General features: G+C 35.8%; 3 protein-coding genes and 1 non-coding gene across 4 annotated transcripts in view; 1 reads left to right on the top strand and 3 right to left on the bottom strand.

Annotated features, from left to right (window-relative positions):
* The window catches only part of LOC102613942 (uncharacterized), a 91,172-nt gene that overhangs the window by 54,279 nt on the left and 11,904 nt on the right, over positions 1–24,989 (top strand). The window lies entirely within an intron of this gene.
* The window catches only part of LOC107175100 (disease resistance protein RUN1-like), a 36,992-nt gene continuing 20,357 nt past the window's right edge, over positions 8,355–24,989 (bottom strand). The window contains exon 3 of the mRNA XM_052436194.1: positions 8,355–8,714. Coding sequence (XP_052292154.1) covers positions 8,376–8,714 — 339 coding nt within the window. The 3' untranslated portion in view covers positions 8,355–8,375. The remainder of the gene's footprint in view (positions 8,715–24,989) is intronic.
* On the bottom strand, positions 11,587–12,527 carry LOC127900893 (disease resistance protein RPV1-like). Its single transcript, XM_052436249.1, has one exon. The coding sequence runs from the start codon at positions 12,329–12,331 to the stop codon at positions 11,855–11,857; it is 477 nt and encodes a 158-aa protein (XP_052292209.1). The 5' UTR covers positions 12,332–12,527; the 3' UTR covers positions 11,587–11,854.
* Positions 17,991–18,094, bottom strand: LOC127901559 (small nucleolar RNA R71). The gene has a single exon (XR_008053800.1). It is a non-coding gene; the product is annotated as a small nucleolar RNA R71 (small nucleolar RNA).

Raw genomic sequence — 24,989 nt, 5'->3', positions numbered from 1 at the left:
AAAATTATCCTCAGAATCTTCAATTACTAAATTGTCCTCAATTCAGATCACGAAAATAACCACAATGTCATAAATTACGAAATTACCCTCGGCACGTAAAATTACCAAAATGTCCTTAACGACTTAAATTACCGAATTACCCTCGTAATTTCAAATTACCTCACTGCCCTAACCTAAAATTACCAAATTATTCACTGATTCCATAAATTACAAATTCACCCTAAAGTTTTATAAATTTACCGAATTACCCCTGCCGGTCAACAGTGACCGGTTTTCAGTCAACGACGACGGGAAGCTTAGGTCTGATAGTTCAGACCTCGATGAGTCCAATGGTGACGGCGGTGACCTCCCACGCGTGGCGATGACAGCGGATTGAGCTCCCAAAGCCGCGAGCTTTCCAAGTGGCCGATCGTCGACAATTCGCCATTTCAGGTGACAAGGTTGGTCGGAAAATGATGCTGGTGACGTGAGGAGTAGAACCCAGCTGGAGGTGTGCCCAAACTCCGGTGAAATCAACGGCGATGGTGATGGGTTTTTGGCTGTGAATTTTTTAGGTTTAAACGGCGGTGTTATGACGGCCAGCTTCCAAGCTTCATATCGGTACCAAGCTCAGCCGGTGAGGTGGCTGGAATCGCGAGATCCGTTCGGGTCAAGGCCGCGGGTCGGGTCGAATCCAGGTCAAAATCGGGTCAACTCTCTTTCTCTCTCTCTCTCTCACGTGCCCCTCTTTCTTTCCTTTTTTGGAAACCAGCTTCCCCTTTCCATTTATAGAAACTGGCTTCTTTTTCTTTTCTTTTTTTTTTGCACTTAAGCTTAATACAAATTAAGCTTATACCAGACCCGTGACGAAAATAAAATCCGACTACTCGAGCTTTTGGTCACGCTCAATTTATCTTGATTTAATGTTGTGACAATTTTAAAATTAATATCGAAGAGGAAAAATTAAATCATACACTTAATTAGGAAAAATCAAAGTGCATGTGTTACAGTACGTAATTCTTTTTTTTTTTGGTTTTGACCACGAGGTATTATGGGGAGGGCCCCAACTGTGGGAGGCACCTTTAAGCCCGTACTATAACCCATACTAGAAGTTTCCGCTTGAACCGAGAGGCACAGGTTCTCCCAACAAAGGCGACTTTCCTGCGACTCGAACTGGGGAGCAAACCCAGTCAAGCCACTTAAGGGGACTCCATTGCCAGTGGAGCCAACACTTTGTTGGTTGCTTGTACGTAATTCTGTTCGAGGCCTACCCTGTGTTTTTGCTGCCTCAGGTATATTAATTTAACTTCCTCTTGGGCATCAGATATTTGTCATCATGCTTCCAAAGAAACACTTGCACCTAATTAGCCTTTTCGGTTACTATGGTTTGCGAAAACCTGCTATATTTTCTACCATAAAAATCCAGTCAAACACTTGTTCGAGGGCTTGTTTTGTTGAATTGTGCTGGTGGCAGCATGAACAACAAGGCAATTGTTGATGATTGGAGAATCAAGCCACGGTTGCCATTGCTTGGGTTCATTGATTTCTTGTTGAAGCAAAGGGCAATTGCAGATGCAATCTTTGAAGATGTGAAACGAAGGTATTTTCTCTTCTCTCTATTCAGTCCATTTTTTCGTTATCCTAAAACAGTAGTAAAAAATTAAAAGATTCTATGATGTGTATATATTGGTGCTGTAGGGAAACACTGAGGAACATTTTACTGTCCATCTATTCAAGTAAGAAATCTGTGGATGAAACACCGGTAGAGGTATTAATATTCTCCACTTATGTGCTATTTTAACCTCTTACAAAAATGGACTCAGATTTCATGAATTGACCTCAAAATCGCAGATCATACGAGAACTCGCCAATGATGAAGGTGCACTCGATGCATTTGTTTCGATTGTGACAGGCCCCCCAGGGCCGAACCCCGAGCAATTGATGCCATCAATCTCTATACCTGTACTAGTTTTATTGGGTGATGAGGATTCACCCCTCTCGATGGACCTGTTGGTAGATACTTCTAATCTCTGCCTTCTCAACTTTCATATGTGAAGTTAATTGTGTTGGAAGTAGTAGGACATTGTCCCCATGACGACAGACCCGAGTTGGTCCACAAAAAGCTGCTTCCTTGGTTGGCTGAAACATTTAATTTCTGAGGAATTTACTTTCTCATCAGCAAGTTTTGATGAGCATTATATATTATTCCTATTGTAAAAAGACTAACAGCTCTTGTATTTATATTGTATATGTCAAGTCTTATTCAACCGCTTGAATATCTTTTGGCGCCGAAAAGAATGTAGGAGAAACTGATACCTGACAAGTTGTAGAAGCTCCAAATTGATTCAAGGCATATATCAAATTATTCAATAAAAAGTCAAATTCAGCACAATAATAAAGAACAGTTATTTAGTAATCTAAATTGCTCATGTTAACGATATGTGAATGATAGGATCCAATTTTATACATGGAAAAGATACAATAATCTAAATCGAAATATAAGTTCACAGGCATCTTCAATCCTTTCCTTACAAGTCAGTTTTATAATATAAATTCCAGCCATAGATGATACCAACTGTGGAATCAAATGCACCATTCCAAATATGGAATTGGTACATATACTTGAAAAAGTGCACACATGTTTAAGCGAATGGATTCACAACACAAATAAGCAGAGTGAAAACGACACCTATCCTTTTTTTTTTAATTAGTATTCCAATATATTTTTTTAAATGTATAAGATTTGATGGTGTTTTAACTGTTCCCTCTTTATGGCTTTTGTTTCCACATGATGAAACTTTCCCATATACAACAATTTAGATTTAAGAAAGTAGAAAATTTTCAAATGTGATTGCATTAAATAGATGAGAGTTGATATGGTGCGCAATGGGGTGAGTGGCAAGTTTTCATTAATAGAGAGATGGGCCCACAACATAGCTCCACCAATAAGAATTGTTGTGCGTCCTGTAATATCCGACATCGCCTAGCTTGTGAGTTTTATTACTGGTGTATAAGTTACGTGCTCTCCTAACTACGTGGATTGTTTTGAGTTGTAAGGCTCAATAACAAAATCGTGATGTGTTGTGTGCACAAAGTAAGAAAAAGAAAGTCGATAATTTTAATTTTACAATATGCATCATGTGCTTTTCATACATTATACTCTTCGCCTAATAACGTAAAGTTCTCTAGTGTGAATTTGTGTTACATGCACCAGATCCATCGCAAGTTATTACATGGATGTTTTGTTCTAAGAACTGATTTTGGCATTTTCTCCTATTATTAATAGTGATTTGAAAAAGGAAAAAGTGAAAATACATTCACAAACCACGTGCTTGGATCTTCTATTCATGAATTCGTAGAATCTGGGTGTGAAGTAAATGGATCCCACATTTTTTCACCCCGCAGCACTGGCACTCCAAAGGTGGAAAAACATTAAAGTGGATTGCCTCAGGAATGCAATTGCATTTCCAAAAACCATTAAACTCCTCTTCACAGAACTGATAGTACCCCAAATGTAAGTGATATGATTCTACATAATTAACTCTGCTATGAAATAACTGTGTCGTGGGGACCACAATCTTTGGTGGTTTTCACTTTGAGCTGAAAAGAAAATGAAAACCATCTGCCACAATCTACATGACGGTTTGAAAATGCTAAAATAGCACTAAATGCAATGCCCTGCACTCTGCTATTACGGAAGAAATCTGGTGGTGTCTCCAAGGTTATAAAAGATCCCGCACTTTGAAAGTTAAACCACTTTGGAATTTCATTCCCAGGTAGTACGATATGAACTTTGCCCACGGAAAAACCTCTCTGTACCAAAAAATCAAAATTTTAAGCCAAAAAAATTGTAGAAATTGTAAGCAGAGAGAGTTAAAGACACATTTTCCTGTATTTCTTGCCAACGGACAAATAGCAGTCCCCCTTAAAAATAACCAGCTTTTATTACCTGATAAGATCTCTGGAAGCCTTTTCAGTTTTGAGCAGCCCGAAAGATCAAGTTTTGTAAGAAATTCCAAGTTAAATATTCCAGATGGAAGACTTTTATGGCTTTTACTACCACTTAGATTCAAGAGGGATTTGGAGTTTTATGCTAGTTTGTTCAAACGTGGCATGAACGTGGGATTTGGAGTTTTGGCAATTAGTTTATTGCAGGCTGCATGGATTGTTTGAGAGAAGTACGTCGACGAGACCAGGCATGATGAGCAGATATCTGGTGGCAGAGTTCTGTGAACAGGTGTGTCCTGTAAGAGCCTGGTAGCCGGGGAACAGGAGCAGGAATATTCTGCTCGTCCACAAGTATGCCGTCCACGAGGCCGGGCTCCTGCTATAACATGGAGCATTCCTGCTAAAGGTTTTAGTCGAGGAGACCCGGTCAACGACAGTTGGTAAGGCGGGCTCCGCAATCCGAGAATCAAAGCACTAAGGCCACGCAACCACCCACGATTACAGAAATGGAGTATCCACGTCCGAGAGGTGGGAGGATAACGAGCGCAAATGAGGGGAAGGTCTGGATTCAGCAGAACTTATAAAAAGGTAGCCAACGAAGGTAAAAGGGTTAGATTTTTTGCTATTAGAACTAAGAAAAGAGAGCTCTAAGAACTGAGATTAAAGAGAAGCCATAAGATTTGTGGCAAACATTCCCAGAACCTTCATTCCTGACTTGAGCGTCAGAGGGTTTGCGTCGGGGAAACAACCGGCGTACTCTGACCTATCTGTGTATGCAGGAACCTCTGGAGAAGAAGTTTTACGAGGAGAGATCCTGATCGTGGTGAAGTTGATCGAGTAAAGACCCTGGTCATAGAAAGAGGACAACCAGAATCTCGCATCAACATGGATTATCTGGTTTAAGTTAATATAATGATGCTCAGTCAGAAAAGAGGCCAAGACAAAATCGTTACCACGTATAATAATTTAATGTTGTTATTGAAAGATTGCACATATATAATAAGATATGCATACCTTCACATTGCACATATATAATAAGATATGCATACCTTCACATTGCACATATATAAGATATGTGCAAATCCGGGATCTTGCAAATAAGATATCTTACATTTGTTCTCTCCATTGAATGATGAACTATAGAACTTTAAAAATCTCAATTTAGGCATCTTTGTGAAAGTACTGGTATTTAAACATATCTCTTTTACTTTTGACATATCCAAACAGATGTCCTCAATTTTTTGTCCCCTAAAAATAAATAAAATAATAAAGTTAAAATCAAATGAAAGATATGTATATTCCACTAATGAGTCGCACTTCAACCCCACCAAGAGAAATTTTTGGGGCAATTTTGTCACAAATTCACAATTAGAGGTAGCTTAGTTATTAATTCAATTTTTATTTACTCTTGCATGGAATTTATGTGGGATTGGAGTGGGGCTCTCTGTCATTACACATATCAAATTTCAATAATTCATGTTTATAGTTATTGCTAGGCAGTTAAACACTTAATTGCAAATGCACAAAGAAACATAACAATTCACGTAATATTTAACATAAAAACTATGTATGTTTACGATACAAATTGACATATCAATTATGCTTACAAACGATTATGCAAGTTGTCATCGCATTTATAATTTATTGCTACACCGTCTAACCACTATTGTTTTTTCTAATCATTGTCACTCTTCAATTAATTCTAAGACTCATCAGTTTGAGCATATATTAATATATTCATATCAAATTTGTAAATGCTAGAATAATTCAAAATAATAATCCACCACAAACTGCTTACGGTTTCCAGGATTAATTGATTCTTGTCGAACAATTTCCCCACCCAACTCTTGTAGTAAATCACGCATTCTTATCTTCTTGTATGAAGTTTTTTTTTTTAATTGACTCCTACTTTTTTTTTAATATATACCACTATAAGTCTACAATCTCCCAATAAATTGATAACTCTTAAATTATAGGAATATGTGTGATTTTTTTTTAATGGTGGTATATGAGTGAGAGGTTGAAATTGCTTAAAAAACGACAGATCACCACTAATTTTGTTAGATATGTGAAATAAAATTCTCGTGTTTTTATTATGAATTCTGTCAAAATTATTTTATGTGAGAGCATAAAAGTGGGGAAGTCAGGAAGTCTAGAATTTGATGCTTAAAAAATTTTAAAATTGTAGTTTAGCACCCGGAAATTTAACTAAGAGTGTTGCGTGAATTTTATTTATTGTTAAATATTAGTGTGAGAAATTAAAGGTAACTTTTCATGTGATGTTAAGAGAATGAAAGCCAGATAAACTAGCCACAAATTCCTTCAAAGCATTCCTCCAACTCTGCAGCTTCTCAGTATTCTCCTTTAATCTTTCTTCAAGCTTCGAAAATGAATCCCCAAAATTCCCAGTTTGGTTTCTCATGTCTGGTGAATCAACCTGATAGAAAATCGAAATCACAATCTGGGTTGGATCATGACAGATGGTATCTATGCAGCTTCACGTGTCCCCTTGAACAATGTTGAGGCAAACCTCAGTAAGGATATTGAGTCCTTAAACAGGAGTGTATATAACACCTTAGGCAAATCCCACATTGACAAAACATGAGAGAGATGCTGGGTCTATAAAGGGTAATCCACACCTAAATTGGCAAGACGCGTTTTAGGGTGTATAGGCACTCTAGAAACAAAACCGCGCAGGCCTTGTTAAAGTCCAAAGCTGACAATATCTTTTTAGGTCTAGGTTGGGTCATGACAATAAGTGGCATATTTTCATTGGTAGATATATGTGCGCAAAATGTAGGAAAGAAGGCCAATAATTTTAATTTTACAATACACATCATGTGCCTCTCATACGTTATACTCTTCATCTAACAAGGGAAAGTTCAATACTCTAGTGTGAATTTGTGTTACATTCACTAGATCCCTCAAAAGTTATTACATGAATGTTTTGCTCCAAGAACTGATTTTGACATTTTCTCCTATTATTAAAAGTGATTAGAAAAAAGAAAGAAATAAAAATACATTCATGAAAATCTCACTCTTCTCCGTTATAGTTGAATCATGTGCTTGGATCTTCTATTGAATTCGTAGAATCTGGGAAGCAAAATAAATGGATCCCACATTTTTTCACCCCGCAGCACTCACACTTCAAAGGCGGAAAAACATTAAAGTGGACTGCCTCAGGAATGCAATTGCATTTCCAAAAACCATTAAAATCTTTTCCACAGAACAGATAGTACCCGAAATGTAAGTGATCTGATTCTACATAATTAACTCTGCTATGAAATAACTGTGTGTCATGCGGACCACAATCTTTAGTGGTTTTCACTTTGAGCTCAAAAGAAAATGAAAACCATGTGCCACAATCTACATGACGGTTAGAAAATGCTAAAATAGCACTAAATACAATGACCTGCACTCTGCTATTATTGAAGAAATCTGGTGCCATCTCCAAGTTTATAAAAGATCCCACACTTTGAAACTTAAACCACTTTGGAATTTCATTCCCAGGTAGTACTATATGAACTTTGCCCATGGAAAAACCTCTCTGTACCAAAAAAACATAATTTTAAACCCCCCAAAAAAAAAAGATTGTAGAAATTGTAAGTAGAGAGAGTTAAAGACACACATTTACCCATATTTCTTGCAAACGTACAGGTAGCATATGGCTCAGGGTATCTTGAACAATTCCTGGAGTAGAATCACCTTACAATTTAAAATTATTACTCCGGTAAAAAAAAAAAAAATACCTATAAGATTCATAACTTAGAGAACAAACCTAAAAATGGTTGCAGTGCCAGGCGACCTCGTTCAATGAATGAAGGCTTTGGTGAGGATTGAAGCCTCTCACTATAACTTAAGAGGACGTATCGTAACATGACAAGTTGGGTAATGCTTTTTGGTATTCTCTCAATATTGGTTTTCGCTAGATTCAATACTATTGGCGAGGAAAATTGGCCAAGACATTCCGGCAATCTTTGAAGATTTAAGCAACCACAGAGATTAAGAACTCCAAGAGATTTCGACTTACATAGGCTGCTTGGGAGACTCTTAAGCCTTTTACAATCTGAAAGGTCCAAGTACCCGAGCCTAAGTAGACGCTCAATTGATGAGGGCAGTTCTTCAATTGCAGTCCCCCTTAAAAAAAACCAGCTTATATTACCTGATGAGATCTCTGGAAGCCTTTTCAATTTTGAGCAGCCCGAAAGATCAAGTTTGGTAAGAAATTCCAAGCTAAATATTCCAGATGGAAGACTTTTCAGGCTTTTGCTACCTCTTAGATTCAAGAAAACTAGCTTGTTCAGACGTGACATCAACGTGGGATTTGGAGTTTTGGCAATTAGCTTATTGCAGGCAGCATGGATTATCTACTTTAAATTACTATAATGCTGCTCAGTCAAAAAAGAGCCCAACAAAAAATCGTTACCACGTATAATAATTTAATGTTGTTATTGAGAGATTGCACATATATAATAAGATATCCATACCTTCACACAATCCCAAAGTTGTTCAATGTCACTATCAGGCACTTCAAGTAACACAAGTTTCTCTGCACTAAGGTTTGAAGGCAATGACTTCAACGGATATCCATACCAGTGAAGATATTTCACTTCAACAAATCCGGAATCTTGCAAATAAGATATCTTACATTTGTTCTCTCCATTGATTGATGAACTATAGAACTTTAAAAATCTCAATTTAGGCATCTTTGTGAAAGTATTAGGATTTAGACGGATCTCTTTTACTTTTGACATATCCAAACAGATGCCCTCAATTTTTTCTGTCCCCTACAAGTAAATACAAAACCAATAAAGTTAAAATCAAATGAAAGATGATATATATATTCCACTAATGAATTGCACTTCATCTAATTGATAGTTGTTAATTCAATTTTTATTTATTCTTGCATGGAGTTTATGTGGGATTGGAGTGGGGCTCTCTGTCATTACACATATCGAATTTCAATAATTCATGTTTATAGTTACTGCTAGTCAGTTAAACTCTTGATTGCAAATGCACGAAGAAACATAATAACACAAGTAATACTTCACATAAAAATTCTCTATGTGTAATAGACAAATTTACATATCAATTATGCTTACAAACGGTTATGCAAATTGTCATCGCATTTCTAAGACTCATGAGTGTGAGCGTATGTAAATATATTCACATCAAGTTTTTAAACACTACATTATTCCAAAATAATAATACACAACAAACTGCTTACTGTATTATACGTAAGAACTTCATAGATATCCTCATGATGCCACAGCCGACTGCGGTTTCCAGGATCAATTGATTCTTGTCGAACAATTTCCCTACCCAATTCTTGTAGTAAATCATGCATTGTTATCTTGATGTATGAATCAATAGCAATGAGAGATTTATCAATAAGAACACTCATTCCTATTTCTGGGTAGAAGCCACTTGCATTAAAGAATTTTATTACTGGATCTACATGCTCACCTTGAAAGAAACAAGCAACATCAAGGAAAATATTTTTCTCCTTATCGTCCAAACTATCATAACTTATTTTTAATACCTCAAGAATACTTGGATGGAGGATTCTTTGCAATTTATCTATTGCACTTTCCCAGACTTCTTTTTCCCTTTTATGCAGAAAGCAACCCAAAACTTTAAGAGCTAAAGGAACACCTTGAGCATATTTCATTACTTTGCTTGAAAGTTCCTGATAACCAACATCAAGATGGTTTCGTTTGAAGGCATGTCGACTAAAAAGCTCAAGAGCGTGATGATATTCTAATGCCTGCATCTCATATATTTTCCTCACCCCCCAATTTCTAAGCACTTGTTTATTTCTGGTGGTTATTATGATTCGACTCACAGGCGTCAGCCAATCAAGACTTTCGATTAAAGATTCCAATTGGTTGAAGCAAGTCACATCATCAAAAACAATCAGAACCTTCATGCGGCTGAGCCTTCTAAAATTGAGGTCAATATAAGGCATCAAATTTTTATCCTTCAATAAATTTGAAAGAAGTTTTTGTCATAAGCAAGCTAATCCTCCTGGTATTTGTGACTCTTCTCTAACATTTTCGAGGAAGCAAGAACCGTCAAAATCACCCGAGATTTTGTCGAAAATAGCTCTAGCGATTGTTGATGGGTGTCGAAGCCAACAAAAATAAATTCCTGCTCTAAATAAATTGTGTATAGTAATTGAGCAGGGTCGTGTCCACAGAGATCGGTAATTATTTAAATCCTTTTAAAACGTAAAACATAAAATGGGGGTTTTGTTGACAATAATAAAAATCAAATTAAAATAATAAGAATGCAAATTAAAGTTGTAATTCAAATTGGAGAAAGCTCTGGTTGAAGGAATTAACTCAGCTTGATTCGACTACTGATCATTGATTCAAATATAGATTATTATTACTTATGAATAAACCGGTTATAGCTATTGAGACCCTCTAATAGCCAATCTCTCCTTAACTAGTCGATAACCAAGGTACGACCGTTGGATATTTCCCTAATCAATAGACAACCTTAGATACGATCATAGGATTTAATCAATTGACAGCCTGAAAAACTAGAGAGACCCAAATCATAATCAACACATATGATGATTCATTTAAATTAGATTGTTTATTCTCACAACACAACTCTCTGCTATGTTATTTGTCACAAACATTAAATTCTTCATACGATGAATCCTTTAATTGACAATAGATTAAGTTGCTAATTAAATAGTGGCCAATTACCTAATTAACAAACATAATCATGAAACTAATTCAGAGAATAAACAAATACCCAAAAAGTAATAAAATAATTAAAGCATAAGAAAGATCTCACAGTAGTGATGAATCAAAGCTTCATTAACCTTCAACCAGAAAAATAAGTTTAGTTCTTCATAGAGAGAAGAGAAAAATTAGAGCTAGGGTTTCTTTTTCTCCAATCCAAAATCCCCTTTTTCACAATAGATTCCTCCCTTAAATACTCTCTCTCTCTTCTCCTCTAGAATTCTATTTAAAATAAAATACTAATATCTGAAATATTAAATTCGTAATTACAAAAATAACCAAAAATACAAAACACATTAAACTAAAAACTGCAGGTCAGCAGTTGACAGCACGCGCTCACGCCTTATCAACAAAGTTCTTCTGACGCTCATAATTTCTCCAAGAGAACAATCATCCTTAAACATCATCTTATAGCTCAATTTTATCATCAATCAATAGAATTGCACCTACAAAAGTAAAACACAAGTAAATTACTATTATTAAGTGCAAAACATTGATATTAAGGGAAGTAAACAATGAAAAACTAGTGCATAAATTGCACTCTAACAATTGTTGTTTTGCCTATACCACCAATGCCCCAAATCCCTAAAGCGTAAACACCTTTCGACTCAACACCTAATAGAGATTCAATTTCCTCAACTGTTGATTCCACTCCAACCAGTTGGTTTTTGTTATCACGCGGCCGAAACACTTCATCCAATCTCTTCAAAATGTGATTAACAACTTCATTTATAAGTTCCGACTCACGCCTGGCAAATACATAAAATTAATAGGAGGAATTTGCATTAAATATGAAATAAGGGAGATTGCCAATTTTTCTATTGAAATTAATATATACCACCACTGGTCTACAATCTCCCAGTAAATTAATAACTCTTAAATTACAGGAATATGCGTGAAATTGTTTTTTTTCTAATGGTGGTATCTGAGTGAGAGGTTCAAATTGCTTAAAAAACGACAGACCACCCCTAATTTTGTTACATATATATTGTAAAATTCTCGAGCTTTTATTATTAATTCTGTCACAATTATTTTATAATTATGAGAGCACAAAAGTGGGGAAGTCAGGAAGTCTAGAACTTGATGCTTAAAAATTTTTAAAATTGTAGTTTAGCAGCCGGAAATTTAACGAAGAGTGCTGCTTGAATTTTAAAGGTAACTTTTCAATTTCACCTAATGTTAAGAGAATGAAAGCCAGACAAACTGGCTGCTTCCTTCAAAGCTTTCCTCCAAGTCCGCAGCTTCTCAGTATTCTCCTTAAATCTTTCTTCAAGCTTCGAAAATGAAATCCCAAAAGGCCCTGTTTGGTTTCTCGCGTCTGATGGATCAACCCGATAGAAAACCGGAATCACAATCTGTGCATACGCTTTCTTGCACTCGAGGATCTTTACAAGTTCATCGAGACACCATCTGGAAGATGCATACCCTTCTGAGAAGACAATAACTGAAACGGCTGATGCTTCAATTGCATTCACAAGTGACTCCGAAATTTCATCTCCTCTGTTAAGTTGGTCATCAATGAAAGTTTGGATATTTTGTCCACTCAGAGCAGAATAGAGATGGCTAGTAAAGTTGTCTCGGGTGTCCTCTCCTCTGAAACTAACAAAAACATCATACTTCTTGTCGTTTCGAGAAGAAGAAGCCATAATCAACAGAAACAGTTGAATTGATTAGAGAGAGATTTTGATTCGAATGAAAACAATTATTGAACCAAATATAGTGACTCTTTAGAATAAATCGATGCCATGAACCTTCCTTCAAGTTCCGTGATAATCTTTCAATTTCATCTCATTGTCCAGCCACCGTCCACTTCTAGCTGAAAATTCCGCGCGAACACCATACTTATCAAGACACGGCTTCTGTTCTTTAATGCCATAACTGCCAGCAATAAGTAGGGCTGATATTTTAATTTTTATCTATGAATTTATCTTTTCGGTCCTCATCTCTCAATTAATTGTATTTAGTTTCAAAATTATTCTTTTTTTTTTGTTTTAATAGCTCTTATTCATGTTCCTTAGCATTTATTTTAAACATATGAAGTTTAACTTTTTTTAAAAAAATTAGTTTTTTTTTTGTAACATATGTTTGATTTTTAAATATTTACATTTGAATTAAAAAATAAATTTTTATGACCTTTGCCGAAATGAAAATACAGAGATTAAATGAGCTTTTACCCTTTGTATTCCAGCAAAAGTAAGGGTACCTGGAAAAAATGGAATCTTTTACAAATTTGTGAATTTTTTTTTTTTAGTGCAATTAGAATCATTAACTTTGGCGGGAGAATTGTGGCTTCAACGGGATAACCGGTTAGATCAAAACACATTGCAGGCAGACCCACTCATCTAATTATGGAGTGAAGAGTGAAGACTGGTACTTTTATTGTAGAGAAATGAATGCTTAACTTATTTGTCTACTGTACTTGAACATAAGAATTAGTAAGTGGCACTTTGCCATTAAAGAATTTGTGAGTGTCCGAATATGTACACTACTTTAAGCTGGTGAGTGTTGACTAGTCAATGGTCATGGTTAGAAACATTTTTTTTAATGGATCGGAATATTTTAACTTCAATTTTTTATTTTAAAATTTTAACATAAATTTTGACTCTTTTAATTCAATCTAATGTTAGATAATCATGGTTAAAACAGTCTAATTATCTTTTTTTTTTAGATACGACAATACAATTAGGGTGCGTTTGACACATTATATTGTATTACATTGTATTGCATTATTTTAATGCAGGTGTATTGTATTATGTTGTATTGTATTAACACTATATTATAATAATATTGTACAATATTTGGTGCTACACTATACTGTATTAATTTTTAGTTACACTATGTTTGGTGTTGCATTGTTCTGTATTAATTCCTTTGCTGATTAATTTAAATTACATATTTAGAAAATAATATTTATTAATATTTAATACTTAGAAAAATATTGAATATAAAACTCTTAAATTTTGAAAATTTAACATTATTGTTGTAATATAAATGTTAAAAAATATATCATCATTCTTCAATAGATTTGAGCTTATGACCTTAAATTTTAGTAGCATAACATTTATTTTTTCAGTATTTTTTAAATATATAATCTGTAAAATAAAAATTAAATCAAATCAACTCGACACTCACGCTAGATTCCATTATACGGGTTTTGCCGCATTAATTTTTTTTTATGCAATACCGCATAGCAGCCAAACATTTTATTGTAATATCTTAATACAATATGGCGTTCTAATACAGTGTTATGCGGGGCGCCAAACACGCCCTTAGTGTATTGATATTATAAAAATAAGTTTGATGGAAATTAACGGAACCATTTTTAATGTAATCAGTCAGAAATTCGATCCATAACTTCTCAACTCTTCTCTAAGGTTAGAGGGGTTTACTAGCTAATTACTGTGAAATTGGGAGAAAAACAAAAAAATCTACTCCCATATCTATATGAAAAGATTAGGTAACTTCTGACCTTAAAAATAAAGGGTCACCACTAAACCAAGTGTTTGATAATCATGTTTAAATGTTAATGCGAGACTACTGGGGAAATGGGCACTACTATTTATGAAAGGGAAGTTGTCAGTTTTTTTGCGATTAGGGGAGTTGCAAGTTGATTGCACTGAAAAGAACAATTCGCAGTTATTGGAGCATAAATAATTGAAAGCAGTTGAAGAATGTGATGGTGCATAATTGATGCAAAATAAATTATGTAGACCCATTGATGCCAAAAGGAGAATTTCCCTATCTGTATAGATTTTTCAATTTCGATTACTTTTCCATGTTTGATTAACTATTTATGGGTACAAACTCATTTAATCCCTGTATTTTAGGATTAGTGTCCATTTAATCCCTATATTTTTAAAAATATTTCAAAACATCTCTGTCGTTAAAGTATGATACCCCTACCGTTACTTTTTATTTATTTTGGCTTACTTTTACAATATTACCCTTTTATAATAATTTCTTTGGACATTAATAAAAAGAAAATAATTAAATTACCAATTTAACCCTAGAAAATAAAAAAATTATATTAATTTTTTGCAAGCACCATTTGCACATTTGGTAGTTTGCATACAATTTTTGACAATTAAAAGTTAATATAATTTTTTTTATTTTTAGGGTTAAATTGGTAATTTAATTATTTTCTTTTTATTAATGTCCAAACAAAAAAATTATTATAAAAGGATAATATTATAAAAGTAAGCCAAAATAAATAAAAAGTAACTGTAGGGGTATCAATACTTAGACGGCAGGGATGTTTCGAGACATTTTTAAAAATATAGGGACTAAATGGGCACTAATCTTAAAATACAGGGACTAAATGAGCTTTTACCTGGAAAATAAATTCTATATCCTAAAAATATTTCAATTCAATATAGTTATTTCATAAACTATGAAACCTAATCCGTTTTATTCGTTTTGACTTATAAGGACATAAATGTTAAATAACTACATTTAATGTGTTTTCTTTATAAAAGCAAACAAGATGCCACTTAATTTTTATATTAAAAAATAAACATGTTATTGAAACATTTATATTAAAAACCATTCAAATTTTAATCAAATTCTAACCTATTCATACATTAAATTAAAAATAAACGCTACTTTAATGTCCTTTCAAGTCTCTTGCATAGTGATGAAAATTAATTTTGTTTAATCTTTCTATGTTGGATTAGGCTTCAATTGTATACCATTGTATCTTATGTTTGAAAATCTTTTAAAGTATTTTAAAATTGAGAGAAAAGTAAAATTGATATTAAAAAATAATTTAATTTCAAATACTTATGAGTTGTTGGACCATAAACTGTATTATATGTCAAAGAACATGTTTAGCTGGATAAAATTGTTGGCTACATCCTTCATTAAAAGAAATGATATAATATATTAAAAATAATACAATCAATTAATGCATGTATTGTGATGCACATGTGGCTAATTAGCAAGCTGTCAGCTTAAAGCAAAGCACATGCATGCTTCACCTATGTGCTTGCCATGCATGATTGGAGGCAATGTATATATATAAAGAATTGAAGAAGCTGCTGTTGAGTATTAGAAAATGCATATTTATAAAGGAGAAAACCGTCATTTTACATTTTAAGTCTTACTAACAACCCTTACTTTTATATATTTAACCTTCTTGTGATTTAATTACATGTGTTTTATTTTAATTAAGTATTTTATGTATTTTAGGGGCATTATAGTCATTTCACAATAAAGGAGAGATCAGACGGCAAAACGGACATCACTTTTGAACTCAGGACGGTCGAAAACCTTAAGAGGAGCATAAAAGGAAAAATGGCACTATTCACATGTACGGTACTATTCACGTGTACGGTACTGTATACGTTACTGTTCACGACACTGTTCACATAGACGGATGATGACGTGGCATTGACCGATGATGTGGCATTGACTGATGAGGTGTCACGATCCTGTTGGACTAAAATTCTTATGTACTGTTGATGGTGACGTGGCAGCATATCAGTGGACGAAAAATCTCGCGTACGGTGCATGCATCACACAGGATTATTTTCAACCAAACCGCGTTACTGTTCATCCGGGTCAAACCGCGTTACTGTTCAAAGTCGGGTCAAACCGTGTTACTGTTCATCCGCGTGGTCAAACGTGGACTGTTGACTAATGACGTGGCGCAATCCTGAGCGTCCAAACTGTTTTTAATCCGATGGCCATGATTTACTCCATGTATCTATAAAAAGGGGGCCTCCCCCCCCTAATTTGAGATTTCTGAATCCATTTTTGGGATCCATTTTCTGTAATTCCCTCTCCATCTTGTATTTTCTTCGTATTTTAATAAATTTCCATTTTGTCCCTAGTTCAATTATGAGTGGCTAATTTTCTTTCAAGCTTGGGTTGAAGGTGAAGTCTCAACATGTGTCATGGGCTTAATTTGGTAAATTTATTTTCTCTTCTCCTCTAGTTTTTGTGGATGTTTTGACTTCTCGTCGACAAATAATACTAATCTTGTCTAGTACCGCCTTGGTTACACCGGCCCTCTAGTACAAGGTTATTATTATTTGGCACGATAAGCCCTTAGCACCATATTGATTAGAGCGTGGTTCATGAGGTGTGGATTCCCCCCTCATGATTTAATTGGCATTAATACGGATTATTTAGCCCATGATGCATGTTGATACGGATCCAGATACCCAAGTACGTCATTTCAATAGAATTCTCTTCAATTTCTTCTCGCCATTTCAATACCAATTTTAGAATTTATTCTCGTCATTTTAATTTAAGTTGTAGCATATTTCAAATCATTTCCACCATAATTCCAACCACCCATTTACAAAATTAATTCTATATATAATTAAAATCCACCTCCTCGTGGGATCGACACTCGTCACCATTGATCTACACTACAACAGATTCGTGCGCTTGCGAGTACATTAAAATTTGCACAACAAGTTTTTGGCGCCGTTGCCGGGGAGGTAAGTAATTTTAATTCATAGAATTAATTTTTGTGAATAATTTCTTTTATTTGTTTTCTTGTATTTTTTTATTATTAAAAAAAAAGAAAAAAAAAGTGAATCTACATTTAAAGGTTAGTATTTCTTTTCTTTTTCTCTTCTTTAAAATTTTGTAATTTAATTTTCCATTTATTTTTCTTTGTAATTCTTTTTGTTTATCTTATTAATTTAATTTTTAGTTAATTTCTTTCACGTATTTATTTTTGTGTATTTTTATAGAAAGGTTGTAATAGCGCAATAAGGTTAGTATCGTAATTTCTCCCTCTTCTTTATTTTTATTTGTTTTGTTCCCATCTTTATTTTTTGTTTTGTTTGCATCTTTATTTTTATTTTATTTATTTGCATGCATGGTCGTAGGTCATTATTACCTAATCTTGAACCTATAGACCTTGAATTAGAAAAAACACTTCGCACACACAAACACGTTAAAAATAAAATGGATTTACAAGCACCACAGGAGAGGCCATTTAAGGACTATTTTAGTCCCTTAGCTAATTTGAGCACGTCATGCATAAGATACCCAAATGTAGCTGCTAGGAGTTTTGAATTAAAACCTAGTGTGTTAAATTGTCTCCCTACATTTTATGGCCTAGAAAATGAGGATCCATATAATCATTTGGATGATTTTCATGCCATTTGTCAAACATTCAAATATGAGAATTTTTCAGATGATGATGTTAAACTTAGACTATTCCCATTTTCTTTAAAAGATAGAGCTCGTTCATGGTTAAATACTTTACCTGCTAATAGCATTTCATCATGGGAACAAATGGTAACGAAATTTTTGAATAAATATTTCCCAGTGCATAAAACCAATGCTATTCGCAGGGAAATCTCGGAGTTTACCCAGAAAGATGACGAGCAATTTTTCGAAACATGGGAGCGATTCAATGGGCTACTCTTGAAGTGTCCACATCATGGGTACGAGAAATGGCACCAATGCCAATACTTTTTGGAGGGATTATTGCCGAATGTGCAAGAATGGCTAATGGCAACAAGTGGAGGAGAGCTAATGTCAAAAAGTGCATCAGAGATTTGGGAATTCTTCCAGCGACAAGCGGATAATTCCCAACAACGGAGTCGATCACTCAGGAATACTAGACGAATTAAGGGAGTAAATGAGGTTCAAATTGGCGAGTCAACTTCGGGAATCAAAGAAGTCAAGGAGATGGTTGAAGGTCTTGCTCGACAAATAGCATCGTTATCGACTGCTAAATCAACAGAACCACATGACCATGACTCATACTCAGATCAAGCCAATGCCATAGGTGTAATGAGAAAACCATCGAATTACAACCCATACTCCAACACATATAATCCTGGATGGAGAGACCACCCCAATTTTTCATGGTCTCAAGGATTCCAACAAAATGGACCAGCAGCTCCAGCTCCACCAATGCAACAAATTCCTCAAGCCTCTCAGCCCCCATTTAGACCATTCAATCAGAATCAGAACTACTCTCAACCCAGACCATGGGAGGATGCATTCCAAAATTTCAAGAATGTTACTCACTCTACGATTGAGCAACAGAACCGCACCATTGATGGACTACGAAATGAATTGAGAGCAGGCTTCAACTCACAAGCTCAATCGGTTTCAAGCCTCGAGAAGATGGTGGGACAACTTGCTTCTTCAGTTCAAACCTTGGCAATGACCGTTGAGAAAGGTAAGTTTCCAAGTCAACCAGTGCCTAACCCTAAAGGAGTGCATGAAGCAAGTACCAGTTCACCACAGCAACATGGAGAAGTCAAAGCCGTCATGACCTTGCGAAAAGGAAAAGAAGTCGACAACAAAGTGGAGATGCCGGCGACAAAAGAAAATCAAATTGTACCTGTAAATGTTGACGACTCACCACCGGAGGAGAGAGAAGAAGCCAACCCACGAGAATACGTTCCCAAAGCTCCATTTCCTCAGAGGTTAGCGAAAGGAAAAAAGGGAAAATCTACAGGTGAGATTCTCGAAATCTTCAAACAGGTAAGTGTTAACATCCCTTTGCTTGATGCTATTAAACAAGTTCCATCTTATGCCAAGTTTCTTAAAGACCTTTGTACTAAAAAGAGAAATATGCATGTTCAAAAGAAGGCATTTTTAACAGAAAACGTTAGTTCTATACTCCAACATAAAATTCCTTTAAAATGCAAAGACCCAGGCTCCCCCACTATCTCATGTAGTATAGGGAACCACACAATTGAGAATGCTTTGTTGGATTTAGGAGCTAGTGTAAATTTATTGCCTTACTCTGTGTTTGTGAAACTTGGACTGGGAAAATTACACCCAACTCCAGTGGTGTTACAACTTGCAGATCGGTCCACAAAAATACCTCGTGGTATTGTGGAGGACGTGCTTATCCAGGTAGACAAGTTTTATTTTCCTGTTGATTTCATTGTAATTGACACTCAACCAATACAGGATTCAAGGAAGCACATCCCCATTATTCTAGGCCGACCTTTCTTAGCAACTGCGGATGCTCACATTCAATGTAGGACTGGAAATATGCAGTTGTCCTTTGGCAACATGACTATGGAGCTGAACATCTTCAACATTGCCAAACAACCTCACAGTGCAGATGATGGAATTGTTGATGTGGATTTAATTGAAGCATTAGTTGATGATACTTTTGTTTCAAACCTTAGTGATGATCCTTTACAAACATGTTTAACTCACTTTGGTTTGGATTTTGATATTGACAGATCGGTCGATGAGGTCAACGCCCTGCTTGACTCAGCACCATCTATGGACACTAATAAATGGAAGTCAAGAGTTGAGCAACTAGCACCATCAGAGAAGCAACTCATTCCATCATCAGAATCACCACCGAAACTCGAGCTCAAACCATTGCCCAACACTTTGGAATATGCGTTTTTGGGAGAAGAAAGTACTCTACCGGTAATCATCTCATCATCCCTAAATGACGAACAAAAAGGTAAGTTGTTGGATGTTTTAAAAGAGCACAAAGGAGCATTAGGATGGACCATAGCAGACATCAAAGGTATAAATCCAGTAGACTGCATGCATTACATTCACCTTGATGAAAATGCTAAATCTACTAGGGAAATGCAACGTCGGTTAAATCCTAATATGAAAGAAGTGGTTAGAACTGAAGTCCTTAAGCTATTAGATGCAGGTATCATTTACCCCATTTCTGATAGTTCATGGGTTAGTCCTGTACAAGTTGTCCCCAAAAAGTCAGGAGTCACAGTAGTTACGAATGCCGATAATGAATTGATACCAACTAGAGTAACTACAGGATGGCGTGTATGCATTGATTATAGAAAGTTGAATTCTGTCACACGTAAAGACCATTTTCCTTTACCATTTATTGATCAAATGCTTGATAGATTAGCAGGACATGAATTTTATTGCTTTCTAGATGGCTACTCAGGATATAATCAGATTCCCATAGCACCAAAAGATCAAGAGAAAACTACTTTCACTTGCCCTTTTGGCACATTTGCATATAGAAGAATGCCATTTGGATTATGTAATGCACCTGCTATATTTCAACGATGCATGCTAAGCATTTTTTCTGATATGGTTGAACGATTTCTTGAAGTCTTTATGGATGATTTTTCTGTCTTTGGTGACTCGTTTGATCAATGTTTACATCATCTAACACTAGTTTTGCAGAGATGTGTCGAGAAGAACTTGGTATTAAATTGGGAGAAATGCCATTTTATGGTAAAACAAGGTATTGTTCTCGGTCACATCATTTCGAGCAAAGGTATTGAGGTTGACAAAGCCAAGGTGGATCTCATTTCTAATCTTCCTCCACCCAGAACAGTCAGAGAAGTAAGATCTTTCCTTGGGCATGCTGGTTTCTATAGACGTTTCATTAAAGATTTTAGCAAAGTTTCTAGACCCTTATGCAATTTACTTGCTAAGGATGTACCTTTTATCTTTAATGATTCATGTCTTATGGCGTTTGAAAAATTAAAACGGTTGTTGACATCATCACCCATCATTCAGGCCCCAAACTGGAGCTTACCATTTGAGCTCATGTGTGATGCATCTGATTATGCAGTAGGAGCAGTATTAGGACAAAGAGTTGATCGAATTCCCCATGTTATTTACTATGCTAGTATGACATTGAATGATGCACAGTTGAACTATTCAACTACTGAAAAAGAAATGCTAGCAGTAGTGTTTGCATTGGAAAAATTTCGATCTTATCTCATTGGTTGTAAAATAATTGTGTTCACAGATCATGCTGCTCTTAAATATCTTCTCACAAAGAAAGATGCAAAAGCTAGACTAATTCGTTGGGTGTTACTTTTGCAGGAATTTGACTTGGAATTCAAAGATAAAAAAGGGACAGAAAATGTTGTGGCGGACCATCTCTCTCGTCTCCATTTTGACACAATTATAGAACAATTACCATTAAATGAGTCATTTCCAGATGAACAATTAATGAGTGTGGAAGTATTACCTTGGTATGCTGATATAGTTAATTATCTTGTTACAGGTAAACTTCCAGAGCATTGGACCAAGCAAGATAAGGCTAAATTCTTTGCAGAGATAAAGAATTTCTTTTGGGATGACCCATATTTGTTCAAGTATTGTGCAGACCAAATTGTTAGACGATGTGTCCCAGAAAGTGAAATTCAGAATATCCTTTCATTCTGCCATGAACAAGCTTGTGGAGGCCATTTCAGCGCTAAGAAAACAGCGACTAAAGTTTTACAATGTGGTTTCTATTGGCCATCTATATTTCGAGACGCTTACACTTTTTGTTCTTCATGTGATAGGTGTCAACGAATGGGGAGCATTACACGAAGGAACATGATGCCACTAAATCCAATTTTAGTGGTTGAGATTTTTGACGTATGGGGTATCGACTTCATGGGACCCTTTCCCCCTTCTTTTGGCCATCAATACATATTGGTTGGTGTTGACTACGTCTCAAAATGGGTAGAAGCAATTCCATGTAGGACCAATGATCACAAGGTGGTGATAGCATTTTTGAAAAGCAACATTGTTTCACGCTTTGGATTCCCACGAGCGATAATCAGTGATGGTGGTGCCCACTTTTGTAACAAAGCATTCAAAGCTCTTTTGACAAAGTATTCAATCACACACAAAGTGGCGACCCCGTATCATCCGCAAACCAGTGGCCAAGTTGAGATCTCCAATCGAGAAATAAAGCACATATTAGAAAAAACGGTGAGGCCGGACAGAAAAGATTGGTCATTAAGACTTGATGATGCCTTATGGGCATATAGAACGGCTTTCAAGACCCCGATTGGGATGTCACCCTACAGGCTAGTGTATGGAAAAGCTTGCCACCTACCTGTGGAACTCGAGCATCGTGCATATTGGGCCATCAAGAAATTCAATTTTGACATGCAGCAAGCCAGCTCAGAAAGAAGATTACAGCTGGCAGAACTTGAAGAAATTCGCAATGACGCGTACGAAAATGCCAAGATTTACAAGCAACGAATGAAAGTCTTCCATGATAAGCAAATTATGAGAAAATCGTTCACTCCAGGTCAGAAAGTGCTTTTATTCAATTCTCGCTTGCACCTATTCCCAGGTAAGTTACGCTCTCGTTGGTCTGGCCCATTTATTGTTCATACTGTTTTTCCACATGGGGCAATTGAAATTAAAGACCCAAAGAATGGTGTCACGTTTAAAGTTAATGGTCAAAGATTAAAGCCATATCTAGAGTACCAACCACATGAAGAAGACACCGAAATAAATTTGAGTGACCCACCAAATTTGAATTGATTTTTTTTTCTTTTCGTTGATTTGATTTTTCTTTCTTTTTTTTTTTTTTGCTAATTGAAATTGTTTTTGCATAAGTGTGTTTATTTTACCATTAAGTTTTCTCTTATCATTTTTAATCATGAGTCTCATACTTAGACCGTTCCTCCTGAACATTCTTAAACCACTTCAACGTGTCAAAACTCATCTCAAAAGACAGATTCAATTTTGTAAAACACATCGCATTTGGGCTCTACAACCACCAGAGTTAGTAGCCTATGTTGAGGGTTTAGAACACCAACTCAGAGACATTGAGAGAAGTGTTTACGACATCCAGTTGGAGCTTGAGGTAAATTCAATAAGAGGACGATTTTAATTTTCTTTGTGTGTTTTAATTTGTTTTTCTATTTGTGTGCTTTAGTTTGTTACCCCGGTGAAGTGGCGGATAACGGTACTCCGTGACAATCAAGTCGGTTACTTCAGTTTCCCATAATAACTGATATTCTGAGGCGAAGGTATAGACAGAAACGAGATTCTAGCGAAGCTTCACAAGCGATTCCCTTCACTTCCTCAGAATGCCCTCCTTACGATCTATAAAGCTCGGTCCGAACGCATGCGATTACTCATGAGGAATAACATACCTGCTGACATCCGTTGGTTAATCGAGGCTAAAGTACGATCGGCAGGTGAGTTACCTCCAAAATTTATTGCATACATGCCTGGTTGTGGTAGAGGAAATTATGCAAGAAAACGACGAGCTCGAAGAATTTCTGTTGCTTGTCATAAGTGTGCCAGAATGAGTTGCAATAAAAACCCATGTTCTTTAGGAATGATGTCTGATAACAGGGAAGATAAGATTCAATTCATTAGGGATGGCTTGAATAAGGAGTCATTGGATGATATCCTTTTGTCTCTTGAAACGCATCCCAGTGGATATGTGCAAGGAGCGATTCTCCAGTTATGGCCATTATTCCAGAAAGAGCATGCACGATATAGTCTCGGGAATCTGACTATAAACGACCCTGTTTGCCAGTTTATAAGAAAACTGGATAGGAAGCCTATCCTCGACCCATAGAGGGCGTTCAAGCCGTTTCTGGACGTAAAACCAGAGGAAGATGTGAGCCACAGTCGCAACTACCTGTAAATATCCTTTTACTTTATTGTTATTTTATTTCACTATTGTCTTATTGTTTGCATTATTGTCTTTAATAATTTTATTACTGTTTGCTTTTTCCTTTTACTGTTTTCTTTTTGACTTGCGAGCCACGTGCTTTACGCGTTATTTGACACTGACATATTACCTCATACACAACCATGACCCACTATCACCAAGACTCTTAAATGTGATTTCTTTTTTGTCAAGCACTCACAAATTATTTTCGAGAAGTATCACAATGGCAGCTACTCCCAATAGACAATTCAAGAACATTTGTGTGCTTTCTGGATTTACCTATGGCAAACATAAAGAGTTCGTTGAGGCAGCCATAGATCTTGGTCGAAGCATAGCAGCGAGAAAATTACACTTGGTGTATGGAGGAGGTAATCGAGGGTTATCAAAAATGGTCTCAGAAGCAGCTTTTATCAGAGGAAGTCAAGTGTTAGGCATCATCCCAAGAGTCCTAAAACCATTGGGCAGTTCGTCTGACTCATCAACTGGAGAAGAGTTAGTCGTCTCAGGTATGCAAGAAAGAATAACTGAAATGCTTAATTATGCTGATGCTTTTATTTTCCTTCCAGGAGATCTTGCAACACTAGAGGCACTTATGACACTAGCATCTTGGGCCCATCTACACATTCACCAGAAACCCATCGGTTTGTTAAATGTCAATAACTTTTATGATGGTTTTATCGCATTTCTTAACCATGCAATAAAAAACTATTTCATTCCCGCTAATGTGAAAAAACTTTTTATTTGTGCTCACACTGCTAATGAGCTACTTGATCTGTTACAAGCTTATAGACCGGAGCCAGACCCCTGGACCTTCGTGTTGGAGCGTCCAAATAATGATGGTAACAGTAGCAGCAGTAAGAAGTACAAATTAGATTTAACTCTCCGCCTATAAATATTTTCTTCTGTGTTGCACCACCCAGGTGATGTCTTCTAAACTCTACTTCTTT

This window comes from Citrus sinensis, chromosome 3 (genome assembly GCF_022201045.2).
Source record: "Citrus sinensis cultivar Valencia sweet orange chromosome 3, DVS_A1.0, whole genome shotgun sequence".
In the NCBI taxonomy this organism is placed as follows: Eukaryota; Viridiplantae; Streptophyta; class Magnoliopsida; order Sapindales; family Rutaceae; genus Citrus; species Citrus sinensis.
The sequence above is the reverse complement of the archived record's forward strand: the minus strand, read 5'-3'. Positions and strand labels throughout refer to the sequence as shown.